The following is an 18375-nucleotide window of genomic DNA, read 5'->3' on the forward strand; positions in this document are numbered from 1 at the left end:
AGTATGAAATCTTAACACTGTGAAAATTGTAAGCAAACAGAGAGGTAACTGAATGGGTGATTAGGACAGCTCAGCACATCTTTGGACACAACTACCGGACTTGGAGACAATCTATAGCTTTCGATGCCAACTGTGGGCTCGTTAACATCATTAAAGACCCATCCCATCCCAGACTCTGTCTGCTCAGACTCCTGCCATCTGGTAGGAAATACAGAAACATCTTAGCCAAGACAGCAAGACTGGAGAACAGCTTCTTCCTGAGAGCTGTTGTGCAGCTGAATAATGCTGCACCCCAGCTTACCAGCGGCCTTTGAGTGTTTGGGCCAAAAAAGTCACTTGTTGCATGTACTGTAACTATGGGAATTTCTATTTTTTTTTAAGAGAGAGCCATACCACATGCATTATTAAGTATCCTTTTTCCATGGACTGGAGTAACACTGCAATCTTGGTGTCTTGAGCAATGATAATAAAGTTGTATTCTATTCTATTTCCTTTCATTTAACAATGACCTGTATGGTAGGCTGGTCTGGAAGGTTAGGTCCCTTATAATCCAGGGAGAGCTATTTAGATGGATTCAAAATTTGTTTAATGGTAGGAAGCAGAGGATGGTAGTTGAAGGCTGCTTCTCAGAATGAAGGTCCATGACTAGTCATGAGACACTGAGGTCAGTTATGGGAATGACTGGGGTCAGTTAGGCTTGATCAGTAAGTTTACAGATGACATGAAATTAGGAGTTGTTGTTAATAGTGAAGAAAGTTGTCACAGATTACAGGGGAATCTTGATCAGTTAGGGATGTGGCCCAAGGAGTGGCAAGTGGATTTCAATACAGATAAGTGTGAGGTGATACATTTTGGTAAGTCAAACCAACAAAGAACTTCTACTCTGAATGGTAGAGCAATAGGGAGCCTAATGGAACAGAGGGATGTAGAAATCATTGTGCACAGTTCATTGAAGGTGGCACCAAAGGTGGACAGGATGGCAGAAAAGGTGTGTAGCCCACTGGACTTCATCAGTCTGAGCAATGAATATAGGAGATGAGCCATTACGTTGCAGTTGTACAAGTCAGTGGTAAGGCTGCACTTGGGATACTGTGTATAGTTTTGTTCACTCTGTTATAGGAAAGACCTGGTTAATTTAGAAAGAGTGCAGAAAAGATTTCTGAGGATTTTACCAAGATTCAGGTGCCTGAGTTATAAGGAGAGGTTGGCCAAGATAGGTGTTTATTCCCCGAAATGTAGGAGAATAAGGAGCAACCTTATAGAACATTTTAAAGTTATCAGAGACATAGATTAGGTGGATAGTAACAGTATTTTCCCTAGGGTAGGGGAGTCCAAAACAAGATGGCATTGATTTAGGGTGAGCAAGGAAAGACTTAGAAGGGACCTGGTGAGGGGCAACTCACGCAGAGGTGGGTGAGTATATGGATCAAGCTGCCAGAGGAAGTGGTTGAAGCAGGTAAAGTAATATCATTTAAGACGTACTTGGAAAGTTACATGTGAGAGCAGGACTTGGAGAAATATGGACCATACAAAGGAAATTGGGATTAGATGGGTGGGCGCTCTGGAGGGTATGGATTCATTGTTCCAAATGTCCTATTTCCATGCTGAACTGTTCTATAACTCTAAGACAGTGTATAGCTTTGCTTACTTTCTTTTAAATATTTTTATTACAATACCACTGTAATGTTTTCTTTTTTGAAGGTATTCTGGCAGGAAAATCCAGCTCTCAAATTTATGCTCTCGTGAGGCAAACATGTCATGCTTTGCTGAATCTAATTGGGATAGATGCCAGGAATTATTGCTTATTCAGTCCTTTGGAACAAATTCCTGCACAACAATGGTGGGTGTCCATTTATTATGGTTCTTTAAAAAAGGAACTTGAGAAGTTCCTGAAAGAAGAGGACATCACAAATTACATTATAATATGCCAATGGCTATCAGGATCTCCTAAAGTTTCCCTGATTTCCTCCAGAGATTGAAGCAGAATTTTCCAGAGTTTTGCTACATTAATCACAGGGTTTATTCTTGTGTTACCTTGTGCACCAACTAACATCCCCATTCTTCACCCAGGAGAGGAATGGGGATGATAGATGGTTCCCAGGATCATGTTATATTGAGTTACAACACAACTCAGTAGATTGTGTTGTTGTGATAACACCATCTGCTGGACAAAATGACTTTGATGCCTTGATGATATTTTCTTGTGGATTCTTTGAGATCATTGTGTGCATGTTGACTCCAAATTTTCCCTCATTTAACATCAGTGCAAAGCTTCAAAACCTTGTACACATGTCATCTAAACAGCAGACAATGATAAAGGGATTCTCTTGTTTGCTGTAAAGTGCCAGAAGCTTTAGCAAAACAGCATAAAGTACATTTACCCCATGGTTTCCATAGTTATTCAGCCGAGCTGCAGTTTCAGAACTTATGCAGTAATTCACCCCCGTCCTTTCATGTTCCTAGTTACTTAAGTGTTCCCACTTACTATCACATGTTTTCTTGGCTGTGATGATTCCAGAAATACGATTTGGATTTCCGCCTTCAGTTTCCAGAGAAATTTCCAATTGGCCATGTGAAAGCAGGAACATCTCCTTGTTACTGAGGTCAGTTATCACTTCAGCAAAATTGGAGTCCTGGGCAAAGAGGAGAAGCATTTCTCTCAATGTAATATAAAGTGATAACATCAGAGTACTTGGGATTTTCTTATTCAATGGAATCAACTTTCTGAGTGTTAATAAAGTTTAGAGTGTGATGGCATGGTAGAATTAATTAGATTCCACATTTCTGGATTAATGATCTGCAGATGTGAGTTCAAATCTCATGAATGCATTGGCAGGAATTTAAAATAATTTTAAAAATCTGAAATTCAAAGCTAGTATCAGGAGTGGTGAGAATGAAACAACTAGACTGTTGTAAAAACCCATATGGTTCATTAATGTCAATTTGGGAAAGAAACCTGTAATAGCCCCCACTGGACCTACAACAGGGCAGTTGACTCTTAATTGACCTCTGAGCTTGTCTCAGTAGATACTTGACTTGGGAATTCGAAAGGACAACAAATGTTATCCTTGCCAATGTCATCTAGATCTCATATATGAATTTAAAAAATGTTGTCAAATAAAATTTCATCCTAAAAAAATAATATTTGTAATTAAATTGCAGTGGCAATCTAGACCAGATTCAAAGTCAGGTGAAGTTTTGGGTTACAGAACTTGGGTAATAGTTACAACCGTGAGAATGGTAACACAAATTGAACTAGTGATGTGTTCACATGTTCCCATGCGAATTCTGGTACAAGGCAAAGTTTCTGAAGTACTATGAGGCTTGGCAGAGTATTTATAATTCCTTCATCCATGCCCTGTGTGTTTAGTGTTTAAAACCTGTTGCAGTGTAAAATTTGGGAAAACAACATCTCACATGGGTGGTGATGTTGGCTCTGACTTCTCTCAATGGCTGGCTCCTATATGATAATTGCACGCGGACTGGGACCAGGCTGTGGTCTGCAAGAGAACAAAGGAATTGCATGTGAGCAGCATACCTCAAGATTATGTGGAGATAAACGGGATGTTTGCAATACAATTTACCAAATGGCCAAAGCCACAACATGAAAATAACAGTGAAAATGAAAAGAGTTATGAAAATCATAGTAGGTGGAACATTACCTTCTACAAAATCTCTTATAGTCATGCATGTGCTATATAGCATTTGAGGCTACTCTAATGTAGGGTTAAGTTGTGTTAGAGGATCATAAACTCTTTATGAACTGATGTCTGAACCCAATAAAAAGAACAAGTGTAGTAAATGGTTTTACCTTTTTCACTCTTCTTCAGCAGCCCTTCAAACATGATGATAAAGTGTAGATTATTTTCAACATCGCTGAGTGTCATCATGGCAATGCCACCCAGTCCTGAGTGATCAGTGTTGGTCGAGGTCAGAACAGAACTGAATGTTTCTGGGGAATGAAGCATATTATTAAAATACAAAACATTGGTTTGGTACCTCTTCAGGAATAATATTTACAACTGACCTTTAAGTTTTTGTTACCCTTTTTCAGTTTAATGTTGGCGCACGGCCATGTGGTTAAGGTGTCGGTCTAGTGATCTGAAGGTCGCTAGTTCGAGCCTCAGCTGAGGCAGCGTATTGTGTCCTTGAGCAAGGCACTTAACCACACATTGCTCTGCGATGACACCAGTGCCAAGCTGTATTGGCCCTAGTGCCCTTCCCTTGGACAACATCAGTGGCGTGGAGAGGAGAGACTTGCAGCATGGGCAACTGCTGGTCTTCCGTACAACCTTGCCCAGGCCGACAGGCGCAAATCCATGGTCTCACGAGACTAACGGATGCCTATATTATTTTCAGTTTGGAAGCCATCTGGTTCTGCAGAGGAAGCTGCTGTTGAGTGCCCTCCTTTTGCAGTTATCTTATAAACAAGATATGTTTATTTATTAATATATAAACTCCAGTATTTTGGGAGCCGATGGGGGAGAATATTGAAGCATGAAGCACCCCAAACTTTTCAAGCTTTGCTTAAATGCTTAGTGGAGGTTTTTTTTTTAAAAAAAAGGTGATCAACCTACCAGCAAAGAGTGCTCTGTGTTTGACAATTTTGCCTAGGATGCCAGCATTTGACCGTGGCTGTGTCATCAGTGCAATGTGGAGCTGATCAGACTTCAGCAGCTTGATAAAAGGTTTATGTACATTTCTCCACAGGCCACAGATCTGCAAACAAGGCCAAATGCAAACATCAGAGAGAAAGCACCAGAAAACAAAGAATCCAGCTGGTAATGCGTGAAAGACAATCAGCAGTTTACCAGGTTGCTTTGAGGTGTAGCCATCTTGTGAACTGGATGCTCAAATAAAACTGTCCCATCCTGATCCCGAAAGCTTACCCTAATAGGGCGGCTGAGTCTATAGACAGAAGAAAACAGCTAATATTCAGATTACAGGGATGCATTTCAGAATGATCATTTTATTTAGCATAATAACCTAAATTAACAACAACATTATATTGGCTTGGTTCCCTTAATCTCCCTTGTTTATCTTACAGCCTCAAGGAGGCAAACCTTAAGAAATTAATGAAGTACAGATTTGTATCTGTATGTGAAACATCAAATTTTATAAAAACCTATAAACACAAGAGGTTCTGCAGATGCTGGAAATCCAGATTAACACACACAAACTCCTGCGGGAACTCAAGAGATCAGGCAGCATCCATGGAGATGAACAGTTGATGTTTCGTGCCGAGACCCTTCATCAGGACTGGAAAGGAAGGGGGATGGCAACAGAATAAAAAGGTGGGTGGAAGGGAGGAAGGATAGATAGAAGGTGATGCCAGATGAGTGGAAAAGGTAAAGGGCTGGAGATGAAAGAATCTGATAGGAGAGGAGGGTGTATCATAAGAGAAAAGGAAGGAAGAGGTGATAGGCAGATAGAAAAGAGATAAGAGGCCAGAATGGAGAATAGAAGAAAAGGCCAGGGGAAGGGAAAATCTTTTTTACTGGAAGGAGAAATTTTTATTCATGCCATCAGGTTGGAGGCTAACCAGATGGAATATAAAGTGTTGCTTTCCACTCTGAGGGAGGCCTCATTGTGGCACAAGAGGAGGCAATGGACCGACATGTCAGAATGGGAATGGGAATTAAAATGTTGACCCACTGGGAAGTTCCAATTTTGGTGGAGGAAGTGAAGGTGCTCGACAAAGCGGTCCCCCAATTTACGACGGGTCTCACCAATGTAGAGGAGGCTGCATCGGGAGCACTGGATACGATATGCAACCCCAAGTGTTGCTTCACCTGGAAAGACTGTTTGGGGCCCTGAATAGAGGTAAGAGAGGAGGTGACTGGGCAGGTGTAGTACTTCGGATGCTTGCAGGGATAAGTGCCTGGAGGGAGATTAGTTAGGAGGGATGAATGGACAAGGAAATCATGGAGGGAATGATCCCTGTGGAAAGCAGAGAGTTGGTGGTTGGTGGGGGGTGGAAGAGTTAAATATGTGTTTGGTGGTAGGATCCCTTTGGAGATGGCAGAAATTGTTTTTGGGGTGGCAGGTAAGGACAAAGGAACTCTGTCACTGTTAAGGCGACGAGAAGATGTGTGAGCTCAGATGCCTGGGAAATGGAGGAGATACGGATGAGAATAGCAACAATAGTGAAGGAAAGGAAACTCGGTTCTTTGAAGGCGGAGGACACCTCTGATGTCCTGAAAAGGAAAACGTCATCTTGGGTATAGATGGATGCAGTGGAGATGAAGGAACTGAGAAAAGGAATAATATTTTTAATGGAGACAGGGTGGGAAAAGATATAGTCAAGATAGCTATGGGAATCAGTAGGTTTATGAAAGATATCAGACAACAATTTGTCTCCAGAGATGGAGACAGAGATATCAAGAAAGGGGAGGGAGGCATCAGAGATGGACAAAGTGAATTTAAGGGCCGTGTAGAAGTTGGAGGCAAAGTTCATGTAATTGACGAGATCAACATGGGTGCATGAAGCAGCACCAATGCAGTCTTCACTGTAACAGGAAGAGCTGGGAGTATTACCAAGTCTTGGAAAGTGGACTGTTCTAAGTAGGTAATGAAAAGGCAGCCACAGCTAGGGCCCATGTGAATACCCATGGCTACCCCTCATGTCTAGAGAAAGTGGGAGGAGCCGAAGGAGAAATTGCTGAGAGAGAAGACTAGTTCTGCTAGATGGAGGAAGGTGGCCGTGGAGTGGAACTGGTTGGTTCTTTAATTGAGAAAGAGCAGAGAGCTTTGTGGCCTTCTTGATGGGGGATAGAAGTGTAGAGAGACTGGACATCCATGGAGAAAATTAAGCGGTCAGGACCAAGGAATTGAAAGTTAAGAGGAATCAGGAACATGAGAAGTGTGCTGGATGTAGGTGGGAAGAGACTGAACCAAGGGGGACAGAATCGAGTTGAGGTAAGAGTACACAAGTTTAGTGGAGCAGGAGCAGGCAGAGACAAGGGACCTACCTAGACAGTCTGTTTTGTGGACCTTGGGTAGGAGGTAGAAGTGAGCACTGATGGTAAGGGCACTATGAGTTTGGTGGCAGTGGAAGGAGCTCTCCACAGTTGATACGGTCAGTGAAGGTGTTGGAGACAGTTTCCTGATGGTCCAGAGTGGGTCCTATTAAAAGGGAGGTGTAAGAGGAGGTGTCTGAGAGTTGCTGCCTGGCCTCAGCAAATTTGAGATCAGTCCACCACGCAGTAAAAGCACTTCATCGTCTGCAGGTTTGATGATAAGGTTAGGGTTTGGTACGGAGAAAATGGAGTGCAGTGTGTTCCAAGGAGGTAAGGTTCGAGGAGAGAGAATGCTGAAGTTGACCTGGTTGACGCCTCATCGGCAAATGGAGATGAAAAGATCCAGGGAAGTAAGAGAACCAGAGTGGTGTGCCCAAGAAGAGAAGAAAGGTTGGAGATGGGAGAAGGGGTGCAAGGTACGGGTTGGGGAATTCTTGATGAAGAAGTGAGCTTGGAGACAGGCACAACAGAAGAGGAGCCCAGCATCATGGCAGGCACAGAACTCACAGAGGTGTGGGTGAAAGGGGACAAAGGTAAGGCCCTTGCTGAGCACTGAACATTCAGAGTATCTGATTTATGCTCTACACATTTTACCCAGTTTACACCTTTGTCAACTACTCCAATTGTGGGTGTAAAACCACTGGATAGCTTAGAGTGAAGAATTTTAAAGACAGGTCGAAGAAGGCAGTAGGTCAGGGAGGACGATTACGCTGGTAAAATAGTGCTACCTGCAAGAGAAGATGACCATTAGAATAACCTGATACTTGAAGAATATGAAAGTCTGGCAAGAGAGGAATAGGAGAAATTGAATATAAACGATCGATACCATTGATCAAGTATTTCACTGACAATTGATTTGAGGTAGGGAGTATGGTGAACTCTGATATCCTGTCAAGCTAATTCTTTCACCTACTTAAATTATGCCAATTTGTACCTACCTCAATTCTATGAGACCATTCTATCCCATATTCTTTGTGAGACCTATCAAATTCAGTGTTTAAATGTATTGATTCACCATCCATAGCAAATTTGTTCCTCATCTCCAACCATAATGAAAGTGCAAAAATATTTATCAGTTTTCACCAGATGGTCTAGTTCTGTGTGCTTCCATTTCAGGAAATGGTTTCCCTTAAGATTGTATTCCTTATTCTTATAGACACTTTTTGATCAAAAAGAAACACAAGCTAGGTTTATGGTGCATATTCTCAGCATTTATCTCCCAGGCTACAGTATCACATGGATGAATATATCCTGTACCTCCTCTAGGACCAATATCTTTTTTTTCCCCCTGATTCTCAGTGTCCAATACGGTTTTCCAAGTGAGAACTGATCATTGCTCTATTTAACAGAAGCATCACTTCCTCTGTGTGCATTTAAATGCTCTTAGGCTAGCAATCCATCAGACTTTTTAGTTCTGTTTTTTTACACTGGCATTCAGTGACCTGTCCACCCGGACACATGAATTTTTGTGCTCATTTCAACTTTGGGTTTCTGCACAGTAAGAAAATATTTTAAACAAGAGAAAGTCCTCAGATGCTGAAAATCCAAAGCTACACAAAATGCTGGAGGAATTCAGCCGGTGAGGCAGCATCTATGGAAATGAATAAACCATCAAAAATTTGGGCCAAGACCTTTCTTCACTGCGGGTTTTCCTTTCAGAGCGTCAAGGTGGGAGTCTCACACTCCCCTCCTTTGAACTCCATCTGTTGTGGTTTTGCTCTCTTACTCAGTTTATTGGGTGGTGGGGATAGGTCTTTACCAGAGGAGATGTAAAGGGCTCCTTTCCTCCGCTAACTTGCAGGCCACCCTTGGGCAAGTTGTAGCACCTTTTGCCTCCCGATCAGGGTCACATGAAGCCATAGGAGGGGTTGGTGGATGGTCATATGATCACCTGATGCATATTACAAGTCTTGGTTATGCAATCATTGACACCTGGCAGGGAATCTCTGAAGAGATTGTCGTGGGTTGTCATGGTGGGAGATTTTAATTTCCCCAAAATTGATTGGCATCTCCCTAGATCAACGGGTTTAGATGGGGTGGAGTTTGTTAGGTGTGTTCAGGAAGGTTTTCTGACACAGTATCTAGATAAGCCTACAAGAGGAGAGGCTGTACTTGATCTGGTATTGGGAAATGAACCTAGTCGGGTGTCAGGTCTCTCAGTGGGAGAGCATTTTGGAGATAGTGATCACAATGCGATATCCTTTACCATAAATTGGAGAGGGATAGGAACAGACAAGTTAGAAAAGCGTTTAATTGGACTAAGGGGAAATGGTAAGGGGAAATAGGAAGCCATCAGGCAGGAACTTGGAAACGTAAATTGGGGACAGATGTTCTCAGGGAAAAGTATGGTAGAAATGTGGCAAATGTTCAGGGGATATTTGCGTGGTGTTCTGCATAGGTACAGGGAAAGGATGGTAGGATACAGGAACAATGGTGTACAAAGGCTGTTGTAAATCTAGTCAAGAAGAAAAGCTTACGAAAGGTTCAAAAAACTAGGTAATGCTAAAGATCTAGAAAAATATAAGGCTAGCAGGAAGGAGCTTAAGAATGAAATTAGAAGAGTCAGAAGGGGCCATGAGAAGGCCTTGGCAAGCAGGATTAAGGAAAACCCCAAGGCATTCTACAAGTATATGAACAGCAAGAGGTTAAAACATGAGAGAAAAGGACCAACCAAGAGTGACAGTGGAAAAGTGTGTATGGAACCGGAGATGGCAGAGGTACTTAATGAATACTTTGCTTCAGTATTCAGTACGGTAAAGGACCTTGGCAATTGTAAGGATGACCTACAGCAGACTGAAAAGCTTGAGCATACAGACATCAATAAAGAGAATGTGCTGGAGCTTTCGGAAAGCATCATGTTGGATAAGTCACCGGGACCGGACGAGATATACCCCAGGCTATTGTGGGAGGTGAGGGAGGAGATTGCAGAACCTCTGGCGATGAATTTTGCATCATCAATGGGGATGGGAGAGGATTCAGAGGATCTGAGGGAGAAGATCCTGAGAGGCAGGATTTATGAACATTTGGAGAGGCATAATATGATTAGGAATAGTCAGCATGGCTTTGTCAAAGTCAGGTCATGCCTTATGAGCCTGACTGAATTTTTTGAGGATATGACTAAACATGTTGATGAAGGTAGATCAGTAGATGTAGAGTATATGGATTTCAGCAAAGCATGCAAGGCTTATTGAGAAAGTAAGGAGGCATAGGATCCAAGGGGACCTTGCTTTGTGGATCCAGAATTGGCTTGCCCACAGAAGAGTGGTTGTAGATGGGTCATATTCTGTATGGAAGTTGGTGAACAGTGGTGTGCCTCAGGGATCTGTTCTGGGATCCCTTCCCTTCATGATTTTTATAAATGACCTGGATGAGGAAGTGGACAAACAGGTTGGGAGTGTTCTGGATAGTGTGGAGGGCTGTCAGAGGTTACAGCGGGACATCGATAGGATGCAAAACTGGGCTGAGAAGTGGCAGATGCAGTTCAACCCGGATAAGTGTGAGGTGGTTCATTTTGGTAGGTCAAATATGATGGCAGAATATAGTATCAATGGTAAGACTCTTGGCAGTGTGGAGGATGAGAGGGATCTTGGAGTTTGTGTCCATAGGGCACTCAAAGCTGCTGCACAGGTTGAATCTATGGTTAAGAAGGCATACAGAGCATTGACTTTCATCAACTGTGTGATTGAGTTCAAGAGCCAAGAGGTAATGTTACATCTGTGTAGGAGCCTGGTCAGACCCCACTTGGAGTACTGTGCTCATTTCTGGTCACCGCACTACAGGAAGGATATGGAAACTATAGAAAGGGTGCAGAGGGGATTTACAAGGATGTTGCCTGGATTGGGGAGCATGCTTTACAAGAATAGCTTGAGTGAACTTGGTCTTTTCTCCTTGAGGTGACGGAGGATGAGAGGTGACCTGATAGAAATGTATAAGATGGTGAGAGGCATTGATCGTGTGGGTAGTCAGAGGCTTTTTCCCAGGGCTGAAGTGGCTAACACGAGACGGTACAGTTTTAAGGTGCTTGGAAATAGGTGACGTCAGGAGTAAGTTGTTTTTTTTAATGCAGAGAGTGGTGAGTGCGTGGAATAGGCTGCCAGCGACTGCGGTGGAGGCCGATACAATAGGGTCTTTTAAGAGGCTCCTGGACAGGTACATGGAGTTTAGAAAAACAGAGGGCTATGGGTAACCCTAGGTAATTTCTAAAGTAAGTATATGTTTGGCACAGCATTGTGGGCCAAAGGGCCTGTATTGTGCAGTAGGCTTTCTATGTTTCTATTAGTATTGATAATGGCTGGGGTCACCTGTCTTGTAAAGACACTCAGAAGAAGGCAATGATAAACCACTTCTGTAGTAAAATTTGCCAAGAACAATCATGGTCATGAGGGCATGACCGCCGATGTCCTGGGATACAGCACATAGTGATGATGATGATGATGACCCAGTTTATGTTCCTTTGTACATTGCAAATTACTTCTCTCAATTCTACAACTTGTCCCTACTAACTAAGGTGTACATTAAAACATGAATATGAGCTCTATTCCTTCTTTCAAATTATTAACGCATTCAGTGGCATTGTAGGCTCAATGCAGACCATAAAGCGACCCCTCGCCCTAAATCAGTTCACAAATCATTACTCCTTAATTTCCTTATCCCAATTCTCAAATAATTATTTTTCCATCACAAAGTTACCTTACAATGCCTGATCTCACTTTTTCATTCACTAAACCTTATTAAATAACTTCTACTGCTGACTTACTTGATACAGGCAAAACGATAAGTCAAACAGCACCTGACCTCGATAAGTCCGTGCCAACTCTCTTTAATGTGGAAATACTTGGCCAAAGGAGTTTACCAAATCAATCCTAGATAGGTTCTCCCTTTTTTATTTGAATTACACTACCTCGCACTTCAATACCAAAATTAAAAACTCTTAAATTTACTATTTTGATTGTGTATATTACTGTCAACTATTCTAATTTCCTGTCCACTTTAAACATTATTGAGATTGAGATATCCATTTCCTTATCATGTCCCATATTTTCAGATCTCTTAAATGACAACCACATTTGACCCATTAGGCTTAACTTCTAGTGTAAGGATTTAGCATTGGGATCCAAGGCAGATGACAGGCTAACCCCAATGGTTCGGTAGAAGGAAGCAGAGAGTGTTGATCTAAATGCGTTCTTGTGGCTTTTTGCAGTGGGGTTCTTCAAGACTCAGTGCTTTAAGTTGTGTAATGGTAAATCTATTTATTTATTGAGATACAGTGCAGAGTACGCTCTTCTGGGCCTACGAGCCACGCTGCCCAGTTTATTCCGATAATTCGGATTTAATCGTGAGACAATTTACAATGACCAATTAACCTACCAACCAGAACACTTTTAGACTGTGGGAGGAAACCAGAGCACCCGGAGGAAATCCACACCATCATGGGGAGAACGTACAAACTCCTTACAGGCAGCAGTGGGAATTGAACCCAGGTCGCCTGTACAGTAGAGAGCTACCGTGCCGCCCCAAGAGCAATGACCGAGAAATTTGCAAAGATTGCCAAATTATGCCTGTGGCTGTTAACAAGGTGGAATACTGTGGATTATGGGAAGGCATTAACGTGTGAGCCTGGTGGATAATCTTTGGCAAGTGCAATTCAATCCATGGAGAAGGAAGGAAGTGTATTTGGGAAAGGAAGGAAGTGTATTTGGGAAAGGAAGGAAGTGTATTTGGGAAAGGAAGGAAACACACAGGGACAAGTGCAGAGGGAGATCATGGGCCAGGATAAATTATGCTTTGCTCTTTTTATGGGAGACGCTGTAGAAGAGCAAGGGGGATATACCTGAACTATGGAAAATGTCTGAAACCAATGAAGGAACACTGGGTCTGCAGAGAATTATGACCATGTTGTCTGGGCTAAATGATTCTAGTTATAAGGACTGATTATTTAGGCTGTGGTCACTTTCTTTGGTGCAGAGAAGATTTAAGAGAGATACATAAAAGCAGAAGCAGCCTTGGCAAATTGAATTAGACCTTCCCATTCTCCCAGTTGCCGCCATTACATAGACTTAAGGAAACAGAGAGCAAGATTTCACCTTGTGTGGGAGGGGTCCGTTGTTCTTCCTGTCCTGGAGGTTACAGCATGTGTTTGCTGACGTGCAGGGGATGATGGTGATCAAAATCAAAGAGAATCTGGTTCCGGTCTGAGCTGGTCAGAGGGGGCAGAGCGGAATCTGTCCGAGTTGGTGGTGGCAGTGGTGGTCTTAGTCCTTCCAATCCACACTGACTTCCCCTGGTGGCTTAAACACTTCCCCAGGCCATCCCCTGGCTTTCTTCTCTGTGCCTAGTATCCATGAGGTGCACAACCAGTATGGAATTTGCCACAGTGAAGACCACACAATTCAGTGCCTATGCTATGAGATGGGAGGCCGCACCCACTCACTTGGGCATTAAATTTAAGTTGTTTTTTTATTATTTAACATTCATTTATTATCGTTAAAATTCTAGTAAGTTTTGCTCACGGTACTAGGATGCATCCAAAGACTCATTGACTTTGGCTAAACAATGTGCCAAATGGATAGTTGCGACCTTCCTCCCTCACACATCTCCTCCTTCCACGGCTCTCCTCCCCGACGTGCCCATTTAAAATACCTTTCATAATGAATGGCGAATACCAGGTTGGATCTGACCAGAGTGAGTCGAGCTTTAGCCACTCCTGGGGACGCTGATAGTTGGCCGGTCGTTGACGTGAGCAAGGCCACAAAATCTGCAGGGGAAGTGCAGAGCCCGGTGAATTCCCAGCACAAGCACCAAAGATAAATGCTGCCTCATTGACCACGTGAAGTTCAAAGTTCAAAGTAAATTATCAAAATACATATATGTCACCATATACAATATTCATTGTCTTGTGGGCATAATCAATACATCTATAGAATAACCATAAAAAAATCAATGAAAGACTACCCAACTTGGGTGTTCAATCAGTGTAGAAAAAAAACTGTAAATACAAAAAGTAAGAAAAATAATAATAAATAAGCAATAAATATCAAGAATATGAGATGAAGGGTCCTCGAAAATGAGGTGTAGGTTGTGGGAACAGTTCAGTGATGAGCAAGTGAACGTGACTGAAGATACAAACAAGAGAAGATCTGCCGATGCTGGAAATCCAAGCAACACACAAAATGCTGGAGGGTCTCGGCGGGTCAGGCAGCATCTATGGAAAAGAGTAAACAGCCGGCGTTTCAGACCGAGACTGATTAAGGGGTTCAGCCCGAAACGTCGACTGTACTTTTTTTTCCCATAGAGGCTGCCTGGCCTGCCGAGTTCCTTCAGCATTTTGTGTGTGTTTATTCAAGATCCTGATGGTTGAGGGCATGTATGATTTGTACCTGTCCGGCTGTCGTCCATTGAAATATCCTCGGAGGTGAGGTATGACCGGTCGTTGTGACTTTTTTGCAGGTCATCCTCCTTCTCCAGAGGGAAATACTCAAAACCGTCCAGGGTGAGGTCAGCTTCCTTCTCTGAGCTGCTGGTACCTTCTGCAGGTTAGAAAACACGGCGGGTTAGTCATTTCCGGAAAACTGGGGCAATGGCTTCTTTTAGAAGTTTCGTTTGGTTGGAAATTGACGACGAGAGCGAAATATCCTCACCTTTGGGACAGGTTTTACAGCAGTGTCCGGGCAGTAATATCGCGTCGTGACAGGGAGGCTCGCGACAGTCATGTTTGATATTTCTGCAACTTACTTTGCCGTGAATTTTGCCTCTTCGATTTCGTTGCTTTGAAAAAAAAATTAAAGTACATCTTAGATTTGAAAATGTATTACAAACTAAGAAATAATCGTTATCTTGGTAAAATATTCCACTCGTTTAATCTTCACGAGTTATTCTGTTGCCCTGTGTAATTCCTCAGGGTGACCACATTTGCCCGGGAATTAACTATCAGTCTGATTGGCAGCTATACAGCGTCGCGAATGTTTATCAAATATACATTCATCTGTGTAAAAAAAACACCTAATTAGCGAGGTGAGTAATGGAAATCGGAGAGCTGAATGCCTTCCTTAAAACGGAAATGTGTATTGCTCTTTAAGTATCTCATGATCTTTAGCTAATAGGCGAATAATACTTTAAGTAATTGCGCGCAATTTGCAAACTAGCACGAAAGGTTGTTGAGTAAAATCGGTTTATGTTAAGCGTGGAATAGTATGTTAAAAGGAAAACAGGGATTAGGCGAAGTGACGAATTGACGAGGACAGAGATGAAATAATTTCAACACTGACCGCTGAATTTATTGAACAGAAACTCTCGGATCATTCACAGAAAACTCATCTAAGTTCTTGGAACACACACAAAAAATGCAGGGTCTCGGCCCGAAACGTCGACAGTACCTCTTCCTATAGATGCTGCCTGACCTGCTGCGTTCACCAGCATTATTTGTGTGTGTTGCTTGAATTTCCAGCATCTGCAGATTTCCTCGTGTTTCCAAGTTCTTGGTTTGTTTCTAGACCGTGATTGCAATGTGTCAACACCCACTAACGAAAAAATAATTCTGAAGGAAATCTCTTCGTCTCTTCTGAATGGCATTGCAGACTGAATTCTGCAAGACGTAGAAGCCATGGAAGAGAACACACGTTCAGAGAATAGAATCTTATAGAATGACAACGGAAGTGATGAGCTTGGAAAGGGCGCAGGAGAGATTTACTAGAGTGCTTCTGGGGACATGGCATTTCATCTGTTAGATGGAGCAGATGGAATTGTTCTGAATGGGAAAAAGAAAGTTGAGAGGTTGCTTGATGGGTGAAGTAAGGACCATCAGCGCTTCCCAAAGCGTATAGGATTGGCGCTAAAATAAAATAATTTACGGGATGGGGGGGGGGTGCGTAGAGTACATCGATCAGCAGATGGACTCGATGGCCCGACTGGCCTCTTTCAGTGCCACGATTCTGTGAACGTAAATGTTTCACAGAGCGGACTCAGTAACGGAGGGATTATGCGTCGTGTACTGAGGAAAGCCCGCTGGAGAGTGCGAATGACACGGAAGTAACAGGAAGTAACGCACTAATGATCTATACACGTGAACTCAATGGGCATTTTCTTCCAAAGAAAACGATTGAAAAATGCAAAATGCAGCTTTAAAAACATCGAGATATGGCGAGATACATACCGGCTCACAGTGGCAAATGACGCAGTGCATCACTCCGAAAGGCTGTCCTAGGTCTGGGTGCCAGGTATCCCGGAGCGCGTATAGTTTCCCACCGAAAGAGCAACCTGCAGGGTGACAACAGAACATCTGAAGTCCCGATCTTTCACCAGTATATACAAATACGTTGTGTTCACATCCAGAAATGAACAGCGTCCTCTATTAAACACACATGCAACTGACATTAGTGCTAATTAAAGGGTTAGGAAGAGGGACAATCTTCTTGCAAAAACATCTAAGATCAAAACTAATGCCAAATAAGATTTATTCCCGAAAGACCGAGAGGAAAACTATTATAGCAAGAAAATGCGGTGTTTTATACTCTGTTGCCCCAGAACTGTATGAAAGATGATCAGGGAAGAAAAGGTTTCAAGAGAGAATTACCTGCTACTCCTTTAGAATGGACGAGGTCATCTTCTGCTTGAATGGGCAAAGGCTGAATCTTCGGTCGGAAGCCATCTGCTTCAGATATCAACTTCAAAAACACTACATGTAACGCAGATACCAGATAAAGATTTCTCATTGTGTCTACTGTATCCAGTAAGTGATAATTCGATTTCTGAGAGGGAAACGGTCCTTTCCAACTAACAACAGACCGTTGAGAGGCCTTGAGAAGTTCTGGAAAGCTGCGAAAGTTTGTTGTGGCTACACGAATTCCAACCTTCTAGTACTACCTTGTACGCGGACTCCCCTGTTTTTATATAGTCTTAACAAAGCCGTGGACATGCATCAAAGTCAACAAAGCCTTAATCACTGGAATATTCAAATCGACTCATAGAAAGATGATTAGCAGACACAGCGTGGGACCCTCTTCAAACTCACTGGGAAAGTGTTAAAACAATGAAAAACAGACGTGGGGCCGCTCGGAGCCGAGAACCAAGTGTGTATTTTAAAACTGAGAACTATCGCTGTGAGATTGAATCAATTGAGCAGCGAAATACACTTTTACAAGCCCTCGGGCAGTGTTTTGCATTTGTCTAAACCAAAGCAAGATTGACTGAACACTAAATTGTCTGTGAAATCAAGGCAAGGAAGTTGCAAAGTACATTTTGTTTGATTGTGTTACTGGAAAGATTGTCTGGCTTTATCCTTCTTTTCTTAGATACTGTATACCTGTTGGCAAAGAGGAACAAATCTTTTCATGCGAAGGCATTGAAATACAAACAACTATTCCGAATTTTATAGTTTTACGTATATTTAAGATCCGAATTTTAGAGGCCATTAGGTGTATTCAACCAGTAGGTTGGCAAAAAGATGGTCAAGTATGTTTGCTTGTTCCTTATTGCAGAGTAGGATTTTAAATTAGGTGCCGTGGTGCCAATACTGATGAAGGGCCATTCTCCTAAAGCTTAGAATAACTTTCGTTTTGGAATTTGCTCCTGCGATTCTCTGAATGTTAGCCTATTTCATCTTACCTACAATCGCCAAAGATAGCGCTGTTGAAAATACTTGTATAAAAATATTTCTAATCCCGGAAAAGTCTCCAACGACTCACGATTACAGTTGGAGCTGGAATAAATTGACGTTGGACTCGAGAGTCAGAACTCATTTAGATTCTGCATCAATCCGATTTTCCAGATATTAATGGAAAAAAATACCTTTGTCGGCTTCCGAAATTGGCCGATTGCGTAGTTACAAATAATAACGAATTTGCTCGTTCGCGGAAATGTTCCGCGTTTTGAAACGCCTTGGTGATCATCGGCGAGAAATCAAGGAACTAATATGGCATACATTCGAACCAACAACAAAAACTCAAACAACTAGCTGATATATACAATGTCTAATGTGGGAAATCATGTTATAATGCAAACATTACACAAATTTGTATTTTTCATTGTCTTCTACCTCAGAATATTACACATAAAAAGAAACCTCGTCAGTTATGTTGAAGTATTTAAACGTCCTGAACACTGAGCGGAATTCCCATCTTTTTCCCATCCTGCCGTTTTTTCTCATACCGCGGGTTCCGACAACATGGAGTTGGGGAGGAACAAATCGTCCAACCCAATATGAAGAATGATTGCTAAAGGGTGATAATTGAGTAATAATCACATTTACCCATAACAAAAAACAATAACAATCATTCACAAAAGTTCACTTAAATGATTATAATCACATGGCCTGTTTTAAAATATTCTCATTAGCGCTGCGCAACTTTTTTTCAATCCCTAC

General features: G+C 42.3%; 1 protein-coding gene across 1 annotated transcript in view; it reads right to left on the minus strand.

Moving 5' to 3' along the window:
* The window catches only part of chrd (chordin), a 39799-nt gene extending 23073 nt beyond the window's left edge, over positions 1 to 16726 (minus strand). Inside the window, exons 1-10 of the mRNA XM_063044856.1 lie at positions 16588 to 16726; positions 16168 to 16271; positions 14657 to 14783; positions 14396 to 14545; positions 13659 to 13773; positions 4812 to 4908; positions 4578 to 4719; positions 3812 to 3952; positions 3418 to 3500; positions 2486 to 2633 (exon numbers count right to left, since the gene is read on the minus strand). Coding sequence (XP_062900926.1) covers positions 2486 to 2633; positions 3418 to 3500; positions 3812 to 3952; positions 4578 to 4719; positions 4812 to 4908; positions 13659 to 13773; positions 14396 to 14545; positions 14657 to 14783; positions 16168 to 16271; positions 16588 to 16726 — 1246 coding nt within the window. The remainder of the gene's footprint in view (positions 1 to 2485; positions 2634 to 3417; positions 3501 to 3811; positions 3953 to 4577; positions 4720 to 4811; positions 4909 to 13658; positions 13774 to 14395; positions 14546 to 14656; positions 14784 to 16167; positions 16272 to 16587) is intronic.
* Between the last annotated feature and the right edge of the window lie 1649 nt (positions 16727 to 18375).

Source organism: Mobula hypostoma, chromosome 4, assembly GCF_963921235.1.
Source record: "Mobula hypostoma chromosome 4, sMobHyp1.1, whole genome shotgun sequence".
Taxonomy (NCBI): Eukaryota; Metazoa; Chordata; class Chondrichthyes; order Myliobatiformes; family Myliobatidae; genus Mobula; species Mobula hypostoma.